At 39.9% G+C, this 13,648-nt stretch overlaps 1 protein-coding gene across 2 annotated transcripts; it reads right to left on the bottom strand.

Annotated features, from left to right (window-relative positions):
- Nucleotides 1-33: 33 nt before the first annotated feature.
- On the bottom strand, nucleotides 34-13,042 carry LOC144519279 (uncharacterized). Of its 2 annotated transcripts, none has more exons than XM_078252296.1 (11): nucleotides 12,939-13,042; nucleotides 11,302-11,529; nucleotides 9,591-10,594; nucleotides 8,782-8,928; nucleotides 6,896-6,973; nucleotides 5,417-5,521; nucleotides 4,259-4,408; nucleotides 4,003-4,158; nucleotides 3,768-3,863; nucleotides 2,094-2,285; nucleotides 34-917 (listed from the first exon to the last, which is right to left on the bottom strand). In XM_078252296.1, the coding sequence occupies exons 2-11, from the start codon at nucleotides 11,471-11,473 to the stop codon at nucleotides 813-815; spliced, it is 2,205 nt and encodes a 734-aa protein (XP_078108422.1). In that variant the 5' UTR covers nucleotides 11,474-11,529; nucleotides 12,939-13,042; the 3' UTR covers nucleotides 34-812. The 2 variants fall into 2 exon arrangements, with proteins under 2 accessions (XP_078108422.1, XP_078108421.1); XM_078252295.1 differs by having other exon boundaries at nucleotides 12,796-13,016.
- Nucleotides 13,043-13,648: the final 606 nt, after the last annotated feature.

Raw genomic sequence — 13,648 nt, 5'->3', positions numbered from 1 at the left:
AGTTAATGAAATAACAGCATCTGTAGACATAAGTAATTTGGATCAGAGCGTTTAATTCTCTTGAGCTAAAAGAAAATATCTTCAGTAATAAAGACCCTGACTAACACAAGACGTGTAAACATTGAAAATAATTGAGATAGGTCAAAAATAAAACACATAAAGCAGAAAATTAAAGCAGTTAAAAATAGAATATTTGGTCCTAATTCCATTCCTGTCCACAAGTACAAAAAAAAAACGTGAACGTGAAAAGACAAACAAAATAAAGACACAGCAAAAAAGTTAAATTCAGATTTAAAGCAATTTCATACCAGCTCCTGTCCTAAAGGACATAAATGTTACTCAGACCCACTAACAATCACACCATTTAGAAATGTTTCCATCAGCAATCCCACTGCATTAAATGAAATCTAATCGCTGCCTGACCATTAGGCCCATTACATTAAAAACTAAAATACAGTAATACAGTAGTCTGGTGATTTTTAAATCAAGTATTAACCATCCAGCTATAAGAAGCTAGACTTGATATCTCTTCTTCCCTGCACAAAAACTGACTCTCTGAAGTCTGAAATTACTGATTCACTCCAGAGAGTTAAGTAGTAATTGTGAAATATTACCAAAACAAGGCAGGTCTGCAAATGCAAACCTAAAAAAAAAACAAAAAAAAAAACGTAGAGATAAATACTATAAATAGAAGTAGTGTACACCACGATAAATATGCTGAAGAGGCAAAAAGGTGATGCAGAAAGTGCTAAAGTAATCTTCTGTCTCTGTGCAGTTAGTTTGCATCTTGTCAGTACAGTAGTCGTCCTCTGTCACAGTGTGTGTTTGATGGCGGTCAGATGTTCACGTTTGTTCTGCAGGTTCTGCTGCAGCTCTCTGAACAGATGGTCCCGCTCCTCAGCATCCAACAGGATTTGCTACATTAAAGAAAAATAAAAGATCTCAGTCACCATCACAAGTATTCATAATGAAGCTCAGATTGTCATACACTTAACATACTTTTTACAAGTACAAAAACATGTGCCTTTTCTGATAATTATTGGAGTGACTTTAGGCAATCATTCTGTGGAGAGAGAGAGATATTAAGGGCTGCTACTGATGATCTTTGTCATTATCGATTTCTTTATCGTTTTGTTCGACCAACAGTCCAAACCCCAAAGAGATTAAGTTTACAGGGAAATCAAATAGAGAAACAGAAGTTCCTCACATTTCAGATGTTTGAATCCTTAATTATTTTTGCATTCTTGAAGTAATAGTTGCAAATCAATTTTCTGTCGATCAACTTGTCTTAAATTGCCTAATCCTTGCAGCTCTGAAGATATTACATATCATTTTACAAATTTTATGTATATCAAATGTATTTTATTACACATTTTAAATTGCTCATATTATGCTTTTTGGCTCTTTCCCTTTCCTTTATTGTGCTATGCATGTTATAGGTTTACAAAGTAAAAAAGCCCAAAGTCCACCCCAAAGGGACTTACCATCTCCAACAGAAAACACTGTTCACAAACAGCTCTATTGTAGTCCAGCTTTTACTTCCGTGACAAACGTGCGTCACTTTGTAACACACGTTATAATGCTCGCCTATTTTTTTTATATATATATATATATATATATATATATATATATATATATATATATATATATATATATATATATATATATATATATATATATATATATATATATATATATATATATATATACATACATACACACACACACACACACAATTATAAACCTGAAAATGAGCACTTTAAGATAGTTACATAATGTTTTTAAATTGTAATGTATTTATTTCTTCTTTCTTTTGGGGGCTCAGGAAGGAGGAGAGATAAACATGAAGGACTGAGGGGTGGGAGATATACTGTAATACTGTACATACATTCAGAATTTTTCAGTGTTACAATACTGCTATTTTCACATCAAGAAAATGTTGTTTGTGAGTTAGTTTTACACTCAGCGTTGATATGGCTCTGTGGTCTACAGTATACAAACAACACTGGTGTTTAACTAACATGGAGGATGTGTTCCTTGTCGACATGCATGCACTGAACATTGAGACTCAGACTGTGGATTCCTACACTCACCTCTATGAGTTTGTCTCTCTTCTCCAGGCTATCCCTCAGTTTCCTTTCCTCTCTCTCCCGGTCCTCTCTGTTGTTCTGCCAGGCTCTTTCAGCCTCCTTCTTCTCCTTCTCTTTCTCCCTCAGCTCCTGCCGAGTTTCTCTGAGTTGATCCGTCAGAGAGGACACCGTCTGAACGTGACTCTCCTTCTGATTCTGGTGAAAAAGAAGAAATAAAAAGAAAATCGATTTTCGATTCACAAACGATTCTGGATTTAAAAAAAATGATTCACAGTATGTAAATGTAGTTACTTTTCCCATGTGATTGCAGTAGACATACAAAAAAAAAAATTATATATATATATATATATATATTTTTTTTTTTATATTAATATTTTTAAATGATTTTTAATTACAAAATATGAATCTGTAGAGCTTGAATCGTGATACGAATGTGAATCGATTTTTTTTTGCACACCCCTAATAGATAGGTTGAGTGGTGTTGTTTTTGTGTGCCAGTTAGCTTAGCATAAAGACTGGAAATGGGGGGAGAAACTGCTAGCCTGGCTCGGTCTAAAAGGTAACAATCTGCCTACCAGCACATCTAAATCTCACTTTTTAACATTTCTTTGATGTGCACAAAAACCCAAGTGTGAATGTAATGTGATTTTTGTTCTACCTTTGTTTTATGTTGTACTTTATTCCAGCTGAGGGCCATTGCGCCATTATGACTGTATTGTATATTGTGTTTGCTACTCCATATTAGGGCAGCAACTAACTGTGATTCTAATTAGCTATTCGTCTTTACATTATTTGATTAATTGTTTAACCTATGAAATGTCAAAAAAATATTTCTAAAATGAGGTCCCCATGACATCGTCAGGTCTTGTTTTGTTCAATCAAAAATATTCAGTTTTGAATGACTTGTGACAACAGAAAACAGTTTTGCTTGAAAAATGACAAACAATCGATTATCAAAATAGTTGCTGATTATTTTTCTGTCCATCGATTAATTACTTATGCAGCATGCAATTATGGTCTTAAATTTAAAAAAAATATATAATATAGTTAATATATAATAATAAATTAATAATAATATAGTTTAAATCATCTTTAAAAGTGTTTTGTTTTCAAGAAGTTGCAGATGAAAAAGGGAAAAGTAGTTCTCAACTCAGAACATGTAGGCAGCTTTTTGTTTTACAAATTTTCTCTAAACTTTCATATCCCCCCTCATGCTAATAGAGCGTTCCATTTGTACTCGGAGGTCGAATTTTCCGAGGTCAAAGTCGGAAACACGCCCCTTGAACTCGGATTTCCGAGTTGGGAACTCGGGACAACCTCTCACTACCCCGAGCTCAAAATCCAACATGGATGCCCCGTGCATCAACAGTAGTGAAAGCTGTAGTGACATACAGTTTATTAGCACTTCTGTCTTATTTGTGTCTCACTAAATTAGTCATACACATAGTACTGTTCATCTTCTATCTGTGGACATGCGGTTATGCTGTTGGTATGCACAAAAATCAGGGTAATGCGTAGTTAGCATCTGGTATTTCTAACAATGGCTGACCTGGCAATAGCTAATCCCACAATGAAAATCCAACTTGTTAAATGGAATGCATTCAACTCGGGTGGGACGTCATTACCAGCTCTGGCTTCCGAGTTCCAAGGTAAATGGAACGCAGGATAATATCTCACCTGCACCATGTCCTGGTATTCCTGCAGGGATGTGGTGAGTTTGGTGACCTCCTTGCAGAAGGTGGCACTGTTTCCCTCTTTGTCCCCTGCCAACCCCTGAGGAAAATGACATGTGAGTAACAGTTTCCCTCATGCAACTTTAAAAAGGTGGAAGGCAATTGTGGAAAAAATTAACACTTACGTCACTCTATATGCCACTACCAGCAGAAGTTACAGCCTTGTGTACATATATTACCTGCACATCTTTCTGACAGCTCTCCAGCTCCTGGATCAGAGCTTCCTTCTCCTGCAGGACAGCAGCGAGGGCCCGGTCCCTCTGTCTCCACATCTCCCTCTCTTTCTCCCCCTCCCTCAGCAGTCGCTCCTTCTCCCCCAGAGCCACTCGCAGGTCCTGGAGCGGGGACAAAACACAGGTCTATCTAAATAAAACCTCCAAGTGCATAGGATAAAGTACAACTGTACATAATGTGTGTGTGTGTGTGTGTGTGTACATTGATAATATCCTGGTTGCACTGCAGCACGGTGTTGAGTGTGTTGAGGTCTCTCTCTCGGTCTCTTCCAGCCTTCCTCAGTGCCTCGATCTCTTTCTCCATGCTCTTCTCCTTCTCAGTCACTTCGGACCTCAAAGTCTGCAGGACAGCCTACAGATCACAATACATCTCATTTGAGACCAATTTAAATATGTCTGTAGAGCTGAAACAGTTGATGAACCGACAGAAAACGTAGTGTATGTAGTATTTTGATAATCATTTCAAGGACCAGTGGGTAGGACCTATTGGCAGAAATGGAATATAATAGTCATAATTATGTTTTCGTTTTCATTAGTGTATAGTCCCCTGAAAATAACAATTGTGTTTTCGTTGAGCCCTTCATATCTCCATAGGGAGCCCGCCATGGCGCACCAACATGTTTATAAAGTTTTGAACTGTTGGTCAGACAAAACAAGACTTTTGAAGACGTCACTTTTGATTTTTGACCATTTTAATATCACATATAATGCAATTTATAGCCATTCCACGTTCATACCAGCCACAATATGAAAGACTGATGGGAAACCAGTACCAACCACACGGCCTAAAAGTTGCTGTTGTTTTCAGCAGTATATAACAATTTCTAATGATATATAAATAATGCAATTAATGCAACCCAGATAAGCAGAAAGAAAATGGATGTATGGACTGAAAGTAATTTTTCAATTCACAATCTTTTAAGTCAACAAGTAGTTAGGTAATTTAAGTATGAACACTAAAACGTTCAACAAAAGTCAAAATCTGCATGAGGCACAAGATGTTGATTAGATATGTGATTTAATGCCAGAAACAGAGTCAAAACACAATGTGTTATTTTAGCAATGGTTTTTCTACGGAGTTGGAGGACATTTCTGACATGCTACTGCTAGACTGGTTAAACTCTCCTGCAGGCCTGAGATAAAAAAAACAAACAAAAAACCATCATCACAAGACCTGCTCTGCTAATACGAAAGCCCTAGGGACAGGGACAGCATTGAGTGTGATGACTATCAGAAAACGCCTGTCTGCTCATGCCGATAACTGCTATGCTTCAGTGAGTGGGTAATGTGTGTCATCATAAGCAGACCCAACATTAAGCATGTCAATAATCAGGATGGAAAGGACAGTGTCAGCTCTAACCTTGTTGACAGATTGAGTTTCCTTCAGATTCTCAGTCAGCTTGTTGGCCAGCTCGGTCCCTGCTCCCTCCTCCACACACAGTCTTCTGATCAGACCCATACACTCCTGGAAGAGAGAAAACATCCTGTCTGCTTAGTGCAAAATAGCAAACACACTCATAACAGCACTGTTAGGATAAACATTTTAACTGCAGTTTTTACTCGGGTTTAAAGATTCATGGCTCATTAAAGTGCAGATTGTTGTAAGATTTCAGCATAAATCAATACAAGGAACCATAATAACACCAGCCATGTGTTCATATACTGTAGAGGCACAGCCAAGCTGATATGCAAATAAGAACCACTGCAAAGTTCAGGCAGCGCAGTCATAAAGCTACAGCTCCATCAAACAGACAGCCACATTCATTACTTATCTACGATACATAAAATTAAAATCTGTAAAAATCACAAGGCTCAGACTTGATCGTCTGAAGACAATTAAAACCCAACTCTTGTAAATGTCGCGGACACATTTGTTCTGGCAATATAAGGATTTAAGGGACATGGTTCTCTTTTTTATAGCATACATTTGCCATCTAACTCATCAATGTTCAGTGAATATAAACAGCTTATATTTGATGTAAGCATACTGCATTTTTTGTCAGCTAGATGCATGCATGTTTGAAAAAAAAACATTAGGCTATTTGTTGGACATTTAGAGAAATACAATGATTTGCTTTCTTGGCAAAAGTAAGATAAGATTCATATGGCTCTCTATGTTTGTATGGGAAATATGAAGTTACAGGCAGCAAATGGTTAGCTCAGCTTAGCATAAAGACAGAGGGAAACAGCTAGTCTGGCTCTGTGCAAAGACAAAGCCAGACTATCCGTTTCCCCCGTTCCAGTCTTTGTGCTAAAATAAACTAAGCTAAGCCAACAAGTGGCTGTGGCTTCGCATTCAACGTGGTATTGATCTTCTCATCCAACTCTCGTCACAATAAGCGGATAAGTGTATTTCACAAATAAAATAAGTTCTTAGTGTGGCACAATATAGAACCCAAGTGAAAGTCAAAACATTTTGTTATACAGTCACTTATTGACTGAATGAACCTTTATAACATTCGAGCACCCTTTGTTAAGATAAAGAAAGGGTCTCTGGTCAGCTTTCTGATAGGACAGTCCTGTTTGCTTTAGCCATATTTAGCTATCACGTTCATCCAGTGAGTGACTTGCGATGAGAACAGTCCAATAAAAGTCCTGCTGTAAATCATCTACCTAACAAGTTGCTAAAAATAAAAGCACTCATGATCAAAGCTTAAGAAAACATACTTCAGTGTCACTGGCACAAAAGTGAATGTAGCTTTGGCACTGCCGCTTTAAGGGCGTACAGTGACAAAAGACAAACAACATTCCTGGGAGCTTTGAGCCAGAGCTCTAGCAGCAGAAGATCCCACTGCTGTGTGCATGACTGAGTCCTGTCTCCCCTCATCACCTCACCCACCTGGATTAGAAGCTCCCGGCTGTGCAGGGAGTGACCAAGGCTCTGCAGCAGGGAGCTGCCACCCTCTTTCTGGAGCAACTGGAGGAAAGAGGAAAACAAAGGACGATTTCATTTTGAAAGTCAACCTATGTTAATGAATAGACTTTGGAGTACGGCTGAGTAAAATATAATTTACAATCACAGTATCATCTTGTGTTGTCCAACAAACCCAAATTCATTACATGTATTACAACGTAAGACCAAAATAAGCAACAAATATTCTTATTTGACAACCTGAAACCATGATTCGATTCAAAATCACTTTGTTCAGTTCGACTATGTATTTTGTTCCCCTTTTTCCTAAGCTAAGCAGTTGCATCACTGTTCAAATGCACTTCAGCAAGTACAACAGCAAGTGAAGGCATCACTATTCATATGGGGTAGTGTTCAGTGCTGATTCAGATGGTCTTCAGTTCAGTAGTACGTTTGCGCCGTTTATAGTCCCAGCTGTCACGTTCAGTTCAGTACAAAACTATCCAATATAAGCACTTCACATGGTTAAGGTTAATAGCTTAGCAGGCTATAATTTACAACAAAGTTGTTTCTGTGGCTTTCGCAGTCTTTTAATGAGGTAGTAATGTACTGTGAATTACAGCTGAGCTGACACATCTGTTGAGGAAAGATTTGTTTGTAGATGTACTGAACACTTCTAATGTTTAAACCTGCTGCTAATCCCACATATTTCACAGTAATTCTTAGTAATATTAAACTCTGTCGCAACGAGGGGCGTTGTGTTTGGATGATGAGCAGAGATAAGGTCATGTGAACTCTTCAAAGTAACTGAGATGCTTTTTAATGATATCCTCATAAGACTACTAAGCCCAGGGCAAAATCTGCCAGTCGGGGAGGATTCCAGAGACACGCTGTGTGCGTGTGTGTGGTGTGCGTTTGTCTTTATCTGCACCTGTAAATGAGGAAACGCAGACACACCCTTCAACAGACACAAAACAGTACACCCACCCTCCATTCCTTTCATTACGCTGTATTTGTGCTCAGTCAACATTCAGAGTGGTTTCTGGAGCTGTCTGGACATTTGACTCAGGAGCTGCTCTGCGATTTTGCACTGTGTATTAAACATGTTTTTCTTGTGTGAAAGAAAAAAAAAAAGTTAGGAGGCAATCATATCTTATGACAGCTGGTAAAAAAAATAAATAACTGGGTACATTTTGTTACATCATAACTTCACTGACATCTTTATTTTATTTCCACTTGTATTTCTTTATTTTTAGATCCCCATAGTTCATATATTTATAAAAATAAATTTTGGGAAACACACTTAGTCACTGTCTTGCCTTATTTAGATGAGAAGATTGAAACCACTCATATCTTTTTATTAAATAAGACTACAGCCACCAGCTGTTACCTTAGCTTAGCATAAAGACATGGGGAAACAGCTAGCCTGGCTCTGTCTGAAAGTTTAAAAAATAAATTAAAATCAAGCCTACCAGCAACTCTAACTCTGAATCTGGTTACATCTTAATACATTAAAAAAATCAAGTGTGATATGATGACTACGATCAGGAGGAATGATTACAGCATGCAAAACCTGTTTCAACGTACAGGAACCTGACTAATGTTTAAGACAGAATTAAAAAAATCGTGTACCTTAATTAGTGAGCTTTAAAAAAGGTTCTGGTAGACAGATTGTGTTACCTTTGGACAGAGCAAGGCTAACTTCCCCCCATTTCCAGCCTTTATGCTAAGCTACGCTAACTGGCTGGCAAGAATGCAAAAGAAAAACAAACCAACACACACAAAAACACACACGAAAATGTCAAACAACTCTTCCAACATATAACTGTCTTGATTGGAGTGAGAGAGAGAGAGAGAACAAACTGAATACATACAGGGGCCCAGTCTTCTGATCCGTTGACTTCAGTTGTTTTGCTCCTCCCACGTTTCAGCTCTGCCTCCAGGGTCCTGATACGGGACACAGCTTGGTCCAGCTGGCCACGCAGGTGCCTGACCGCGTGGTGAACCTGGCCAGTTGTGCTCTGAAATGACAAAATATTCCATAGTAAACATGAGTTGAGGTATTATTTCATAAAAACGAAATGTGTAGTTCTAATCTTGTTGGACTGATGGACTTACCTCTGCTGCTCCCGGATTACCTATTGCAGCACACTGTCAATATTTACAGCACACACCACGTCTGTTCAGAGTTCTTCTATTCATACATACAGTAGCCTGCCTGGGGGGGGACCATAGGCAGGCTAGGCGAACTCATATTAATGTTAAAAAACCATGTTCACGCCATGGGACCTTTAAAATATACAACATCTACAGTTTTAAAAGTGTTTTTTAATCAGAACCTCTGCAATGTAATTAATTAAAAATGCAAAAGGGAATTATGTAGGCTATTGGACTACAATACAATGAGGAGTTTTTATTCTTGCGGGCAGTCAGTGTTTATAACTCAGGGTTAACATGCAGGTGTGGATTGTTTCTTGGTTATGGAGTGCGATTGTTACAACCCAACACCACATTTCACAGAATTGTAGTTAACATCATATCTCAGATGTATGCTGCAAAAAAATAAAATCACAATTTTGGCAATACCTTTAGAACAACTTCATTTTTTTGAATGGTAAAGGTGAAAATGAGATTTTATGTTTTCATTTTAACGGCATGCTCCGACAGTAATAAAAACGCTCACCTGTTGATGAAGAGGCATGAACTCATCCCTCAGCTCTGATAGGACATCCCCGTCGTCGTCATCCGTTTCCTCCACTCCGTTCTCCACCCTCCCAAAGTTCAGCACCCTGTTCACTGAGGGTGACGCCATCTCTCCAACTTTTCCTGAGTACTTCCTGTCCAGTACTGGGATCCTACTCCCTAATGGCGAACTGACCGGCTTTCCTTGAATATTTCTCAGCTCCTTAAGCACAAAGTTGGCTGACTGAACACCTGGTGAGTCAAATGGGTCGTTGCCATCAAGCGAGTCCAGAGACTGAATAGACTCAGTGCGGGAAGATGCTTGTAAGGAGAGAGTAGACCCCGCCAGTGAAGACGGGCTGGAGCTGAAGGATGGCATCCTGTGCCAGTGGAGGGGCATGCTCCGGGATTTGTCCCGCGACAACGCCAACGGGGAGAATGGTTGGAAAGGCAAGCAGCGAGGGACCCCACAAACGGACTCATAATCAGAGTCGGATACCCGTAAAGAATCACAGCCTTCACATCCTTTGCCCTTTTTGCATCTTTTACCGGTTCTTATAAAATACGGGCACGTGTCCCACTTCTCGGACCAGCACTCGTACTCTGAGAGTGCCATGTTCTCTTTGAGCATCTCCCTGTAGCCCTCCTTCCCCATCTCTCCATCCTCCTCGCTGGTGCTGCCCTTGCTATGAACGTCCTGCGGGTGGCTCTGGTGGTAGCTTTGGCGCACCCACTGTCTGATCTTGTCCCTCTCCTGCGTCAGCTTCTGAAGCCTCTCGGACGAAAGCACCCTCACCCTGGCTATCACCGTGTCAAACTTGAATACCCGCTCAAGGATGCACACACATTTGCCGCACACAAACTCCCCCTGCCCGCTGCCTCGTGGGACAGGCTGCCCCAGTATGTGAGTCAACACAGAGAGCAGATCCAGCCCTTTGGACGGGGAGTTAAGGGATAACTGGGACTTGGAGAGAGACACAGAGGAACCCAAAGATAATGTGCTGCCTGTGAAGAGTAAAAGTAAGTTAAAGGAGAATTCCGGTTGATTTCAACATGTAGCTCTGTTGTTTGTAAATTTGGAGTGCTGGCAGTATCGAGAAAAACGAAAACAATCGGTGCTGCCTACACCGTGTTATCCTCCTGCTAGAGTTAGCAACCAACAGGCTTAACAGGGCAAGTTTTAAATGTGTTTTTAGCCTCTAAACATGCTTAAAATGTCATTACAAGTGCCTACCCATGTGCAATGATTCCTTCAGAGTGAACACCGTGAATCTGACTGTAGTAGATGTGACAGAAAGGCATAAAAGTTGTGTTAATCCAGCCAATGCACATACCTCCGTTTATTTCCTGTTTTCCGGTCAAGTCCACACTAGTCGATTGTCGAACTCATACAATCCAATATTCCAGTCAAATTCGCTGTGTTCCCTCGGAAGGAATCATTGCACATGGGTAGGCACTTGTAATGACATTTCGAGCATGTTTAGAGGCTTAAAACACGTTTAAAACTTGCCCTGTTGAAGCCTGTTGGGTGCTAACGCTAGCAGGGGGATAACACGGTGTAGGCAGCACCGATTGGTTTAGTTTTTCTTGCTACTGACAGCACTCCAAATTTACAAACAACAGAGCTATGTGTTGAAATCGACCGGAATTGTCCTTTAACTTCTGATTCTGTAATAAAGACTTTTTTTAATGTCTATATGCTCCAGACTCACCCCAGGGACTGCTCTGCGAGGACCGATACAGGCTTCCTCCTCTCAGAGACTCGGTCGGGGTCTGAGGCTGACCAGTCTTCTTATTTTGACCGCCAAACAGCCAGCGCCGCTGGTTTCCCTGGAGTGCTCCACCACACATTCTGCACAAGTCATTTTTACTTCTGGAGGACATCGCAAACAGAGGGCTGATGCTTTCCCCCTTGTTGTCTGATAAATGTTAGAAATTCTCTGTGAATGAAAGCAGAAAAAAAATAAGGGAGACATTTACAGCAATCTGGGAGTCAGGAACCCACAAGGGTTCACAAGATGACATTTTGAGCATGTGAGCGCCTCACAGAGCTGCTAACTTGGTATAGTTTTTTTTAGGTAGGTTAGTTTTTGCCTCTAAAATGATTCAATTTAAACAATCTGATAAGTTAAAATCATTATTGAATTAAACTAATCGTGGTTCATAATGTCCTCAATATTGTTATGGGGAGTTTTAGCAACCCAAGGTTTCAGTCTTCATGTACACAAATGATATGAGGTATATTTTAAAAGCTCAATATCTTTTTATCAGTGGGGGGTGGGGGGGAGCGTCTGACAAAGCATTTCGAATAAATCATCTCTTCATGTTTTGTCAGAAGTTGAAACATATTTCATTCTCCAGCTTTTACACATAAAAAGCAGGTCAGGAAAGGTTTGATTGAACCAGCTAATCTACCCAGTCTGACATACTGTAGCCTATTTAGTATCTCCGTAGTGCTTTGACTTATGATTTTGTTTGATGTCTTCCATGCAAGGATGTTTTTTTTTTTTTTTTCTCCCAGCTGCTGGCTGTTTACAGTAGTTTCCACCAGGGCGGGACACGTCGACCTTGAGCCACGCTGACAGTGAATTCAGTCAGACTGTCGATGAATGAAACTTTCTCTTCCACAGCCACTCCAGTCTCTCCATAGTTTTTGCCAGACCTATCTCCACCGCGCTGTGTCAGCGTTGGAGTAGCCTAGTCTCTCCATGAACCTTTCCCCCACTCACAAATGAGACACCCTTCAATCCTTTTAACCAGATAACACCATTTTGACGAATGACTTTAACACGAAAATATTCTTTCTGCATTCGGAAACCGTGAATTAAACCCATAAACGCGACAAATGACATGTATCCACGACATTTGACTGTTTAAATACAACAATTAAAAAAGGGTTTTTTTTGTTTTCTTCCGGGAAACCACAAAACAGAATGCGACATGTTTCCAAAGGGAAACTCTATATCATCCAGTGGAAAACAGTTCAACTATCGTGTATCTGATTCTATTTTTAACGACTGAACTGCAGCGATTCAACGTGAAAGTATAACGTCAGCGTGTAAAAGTGGAGCAGCAGCGTTTCAGAAATATAACTGGGAGCATTCAGTCACCGCCCTCAGTTTGCTTCAGTCTAGTTTTAACGCTTCACAAAACACACAATTAGCTTTAATATAAACGATTTAAAAAAAATATATAAAAAGTCTTACGTTTGAGTCCTCCGGGCTTCAGGCGCTGATACAAGTTTAAAGTCCGACACGCGAGGGAGAAATCTTCATTGTCTCCCCATAAATGTGGCGAAGTCTCTCTCACACACAAGTGTAAAGTGTAACGTTAAGGTAAAGTGTCTTACATAAAAATCTCCACCCGGAGCTGAGCTGGAGCCGCGTTGCACCACACAGCGGAGCAGCAGAGGAAGAGAGGTGGGTGTCACCTTCCACGCGTCATCGGCTATACCTGTTTGAGCGCGAGCACACGGAGGAGGTGTGCAAACACTGACTGGGAGGAGGGACACAGACACAGTGGTGGAGCGGAGAGACCCGGATCATGTTCACACTCCTCACTGCACAGTAGAATATTGAACTATTAACCGCTTCTTAGTACAAAACAATAATTAACACATTAGTGGTAACACTGTGGTTGGGGAGTTATAGAGTGCCAAAACATTTGCGTAAATAAAAATAATAAAAATATAAAGAGAAATAAATACAATTAGAAATGTGGAAATACAAAGTCAAATAACAAATTATAATAGAATAAGAATGTTCATGTATATTCACATATATTTTTTCAAGACTGTCTCCTCCTGCTGCCAAACAGTAGCCCTGGAATTGCTCTCCCCTTTCCTGACTCAAAGACGAACCTGTTACTTTAGATATTTCATTAGCTGCATTCTGTTCCAAATGTTTATCAAATGTTTATCAGGAGCACTTTTGCTCCAGTAAATCTGAACACGTCTTATCACATGCCAGACAAGAGGAGAGAGCGAGGCCATCCCAGGCTACAGGACATTCTACTTTTACTCAATATATTATTCTTACAATACCCTTTTGTATTATTTTT

Source organism: Sander vitreus, chromosome 6 (assembly GCF_031162955.1).
Source record: "Sander vitreus isolate 19-12246 chromosome 6, sanVit1, whole genome shotgun sequence".
Taxonomy (NCBI): Eukaryota; Metazoa; Chordata; class Actinopteri; order Perciformes; family Percidae; genus Sander; species Sander vitreus.
This window is presented reverse-complemented; position numbering and strand designations above follow the sequence as displayed.

Coding starts and splice junctions, on each gene's coding strand:
- LOC144519279 (XM_078252296.1), bottom strand. CDS start 11,473: ATGTCCTCCAGAAGTAAAAATGACTTGTGCAGAATGTGTGGTGGAGCA. Junction 8,929..9,590: donor TCATGCCTCTTCATCAACAG/GTGAGCGTTTTT, acceptor TTGTCATTTCAG/AGCACAACTGGCCAGGTTCA. Junction 5,522..6,895: donor GCCGGGAGCTTCTAATCCAG/GTGGGTGAGGTG, acceptor TCTCTCTTCCAG/GAGTGTATGGGTCTGATCAG.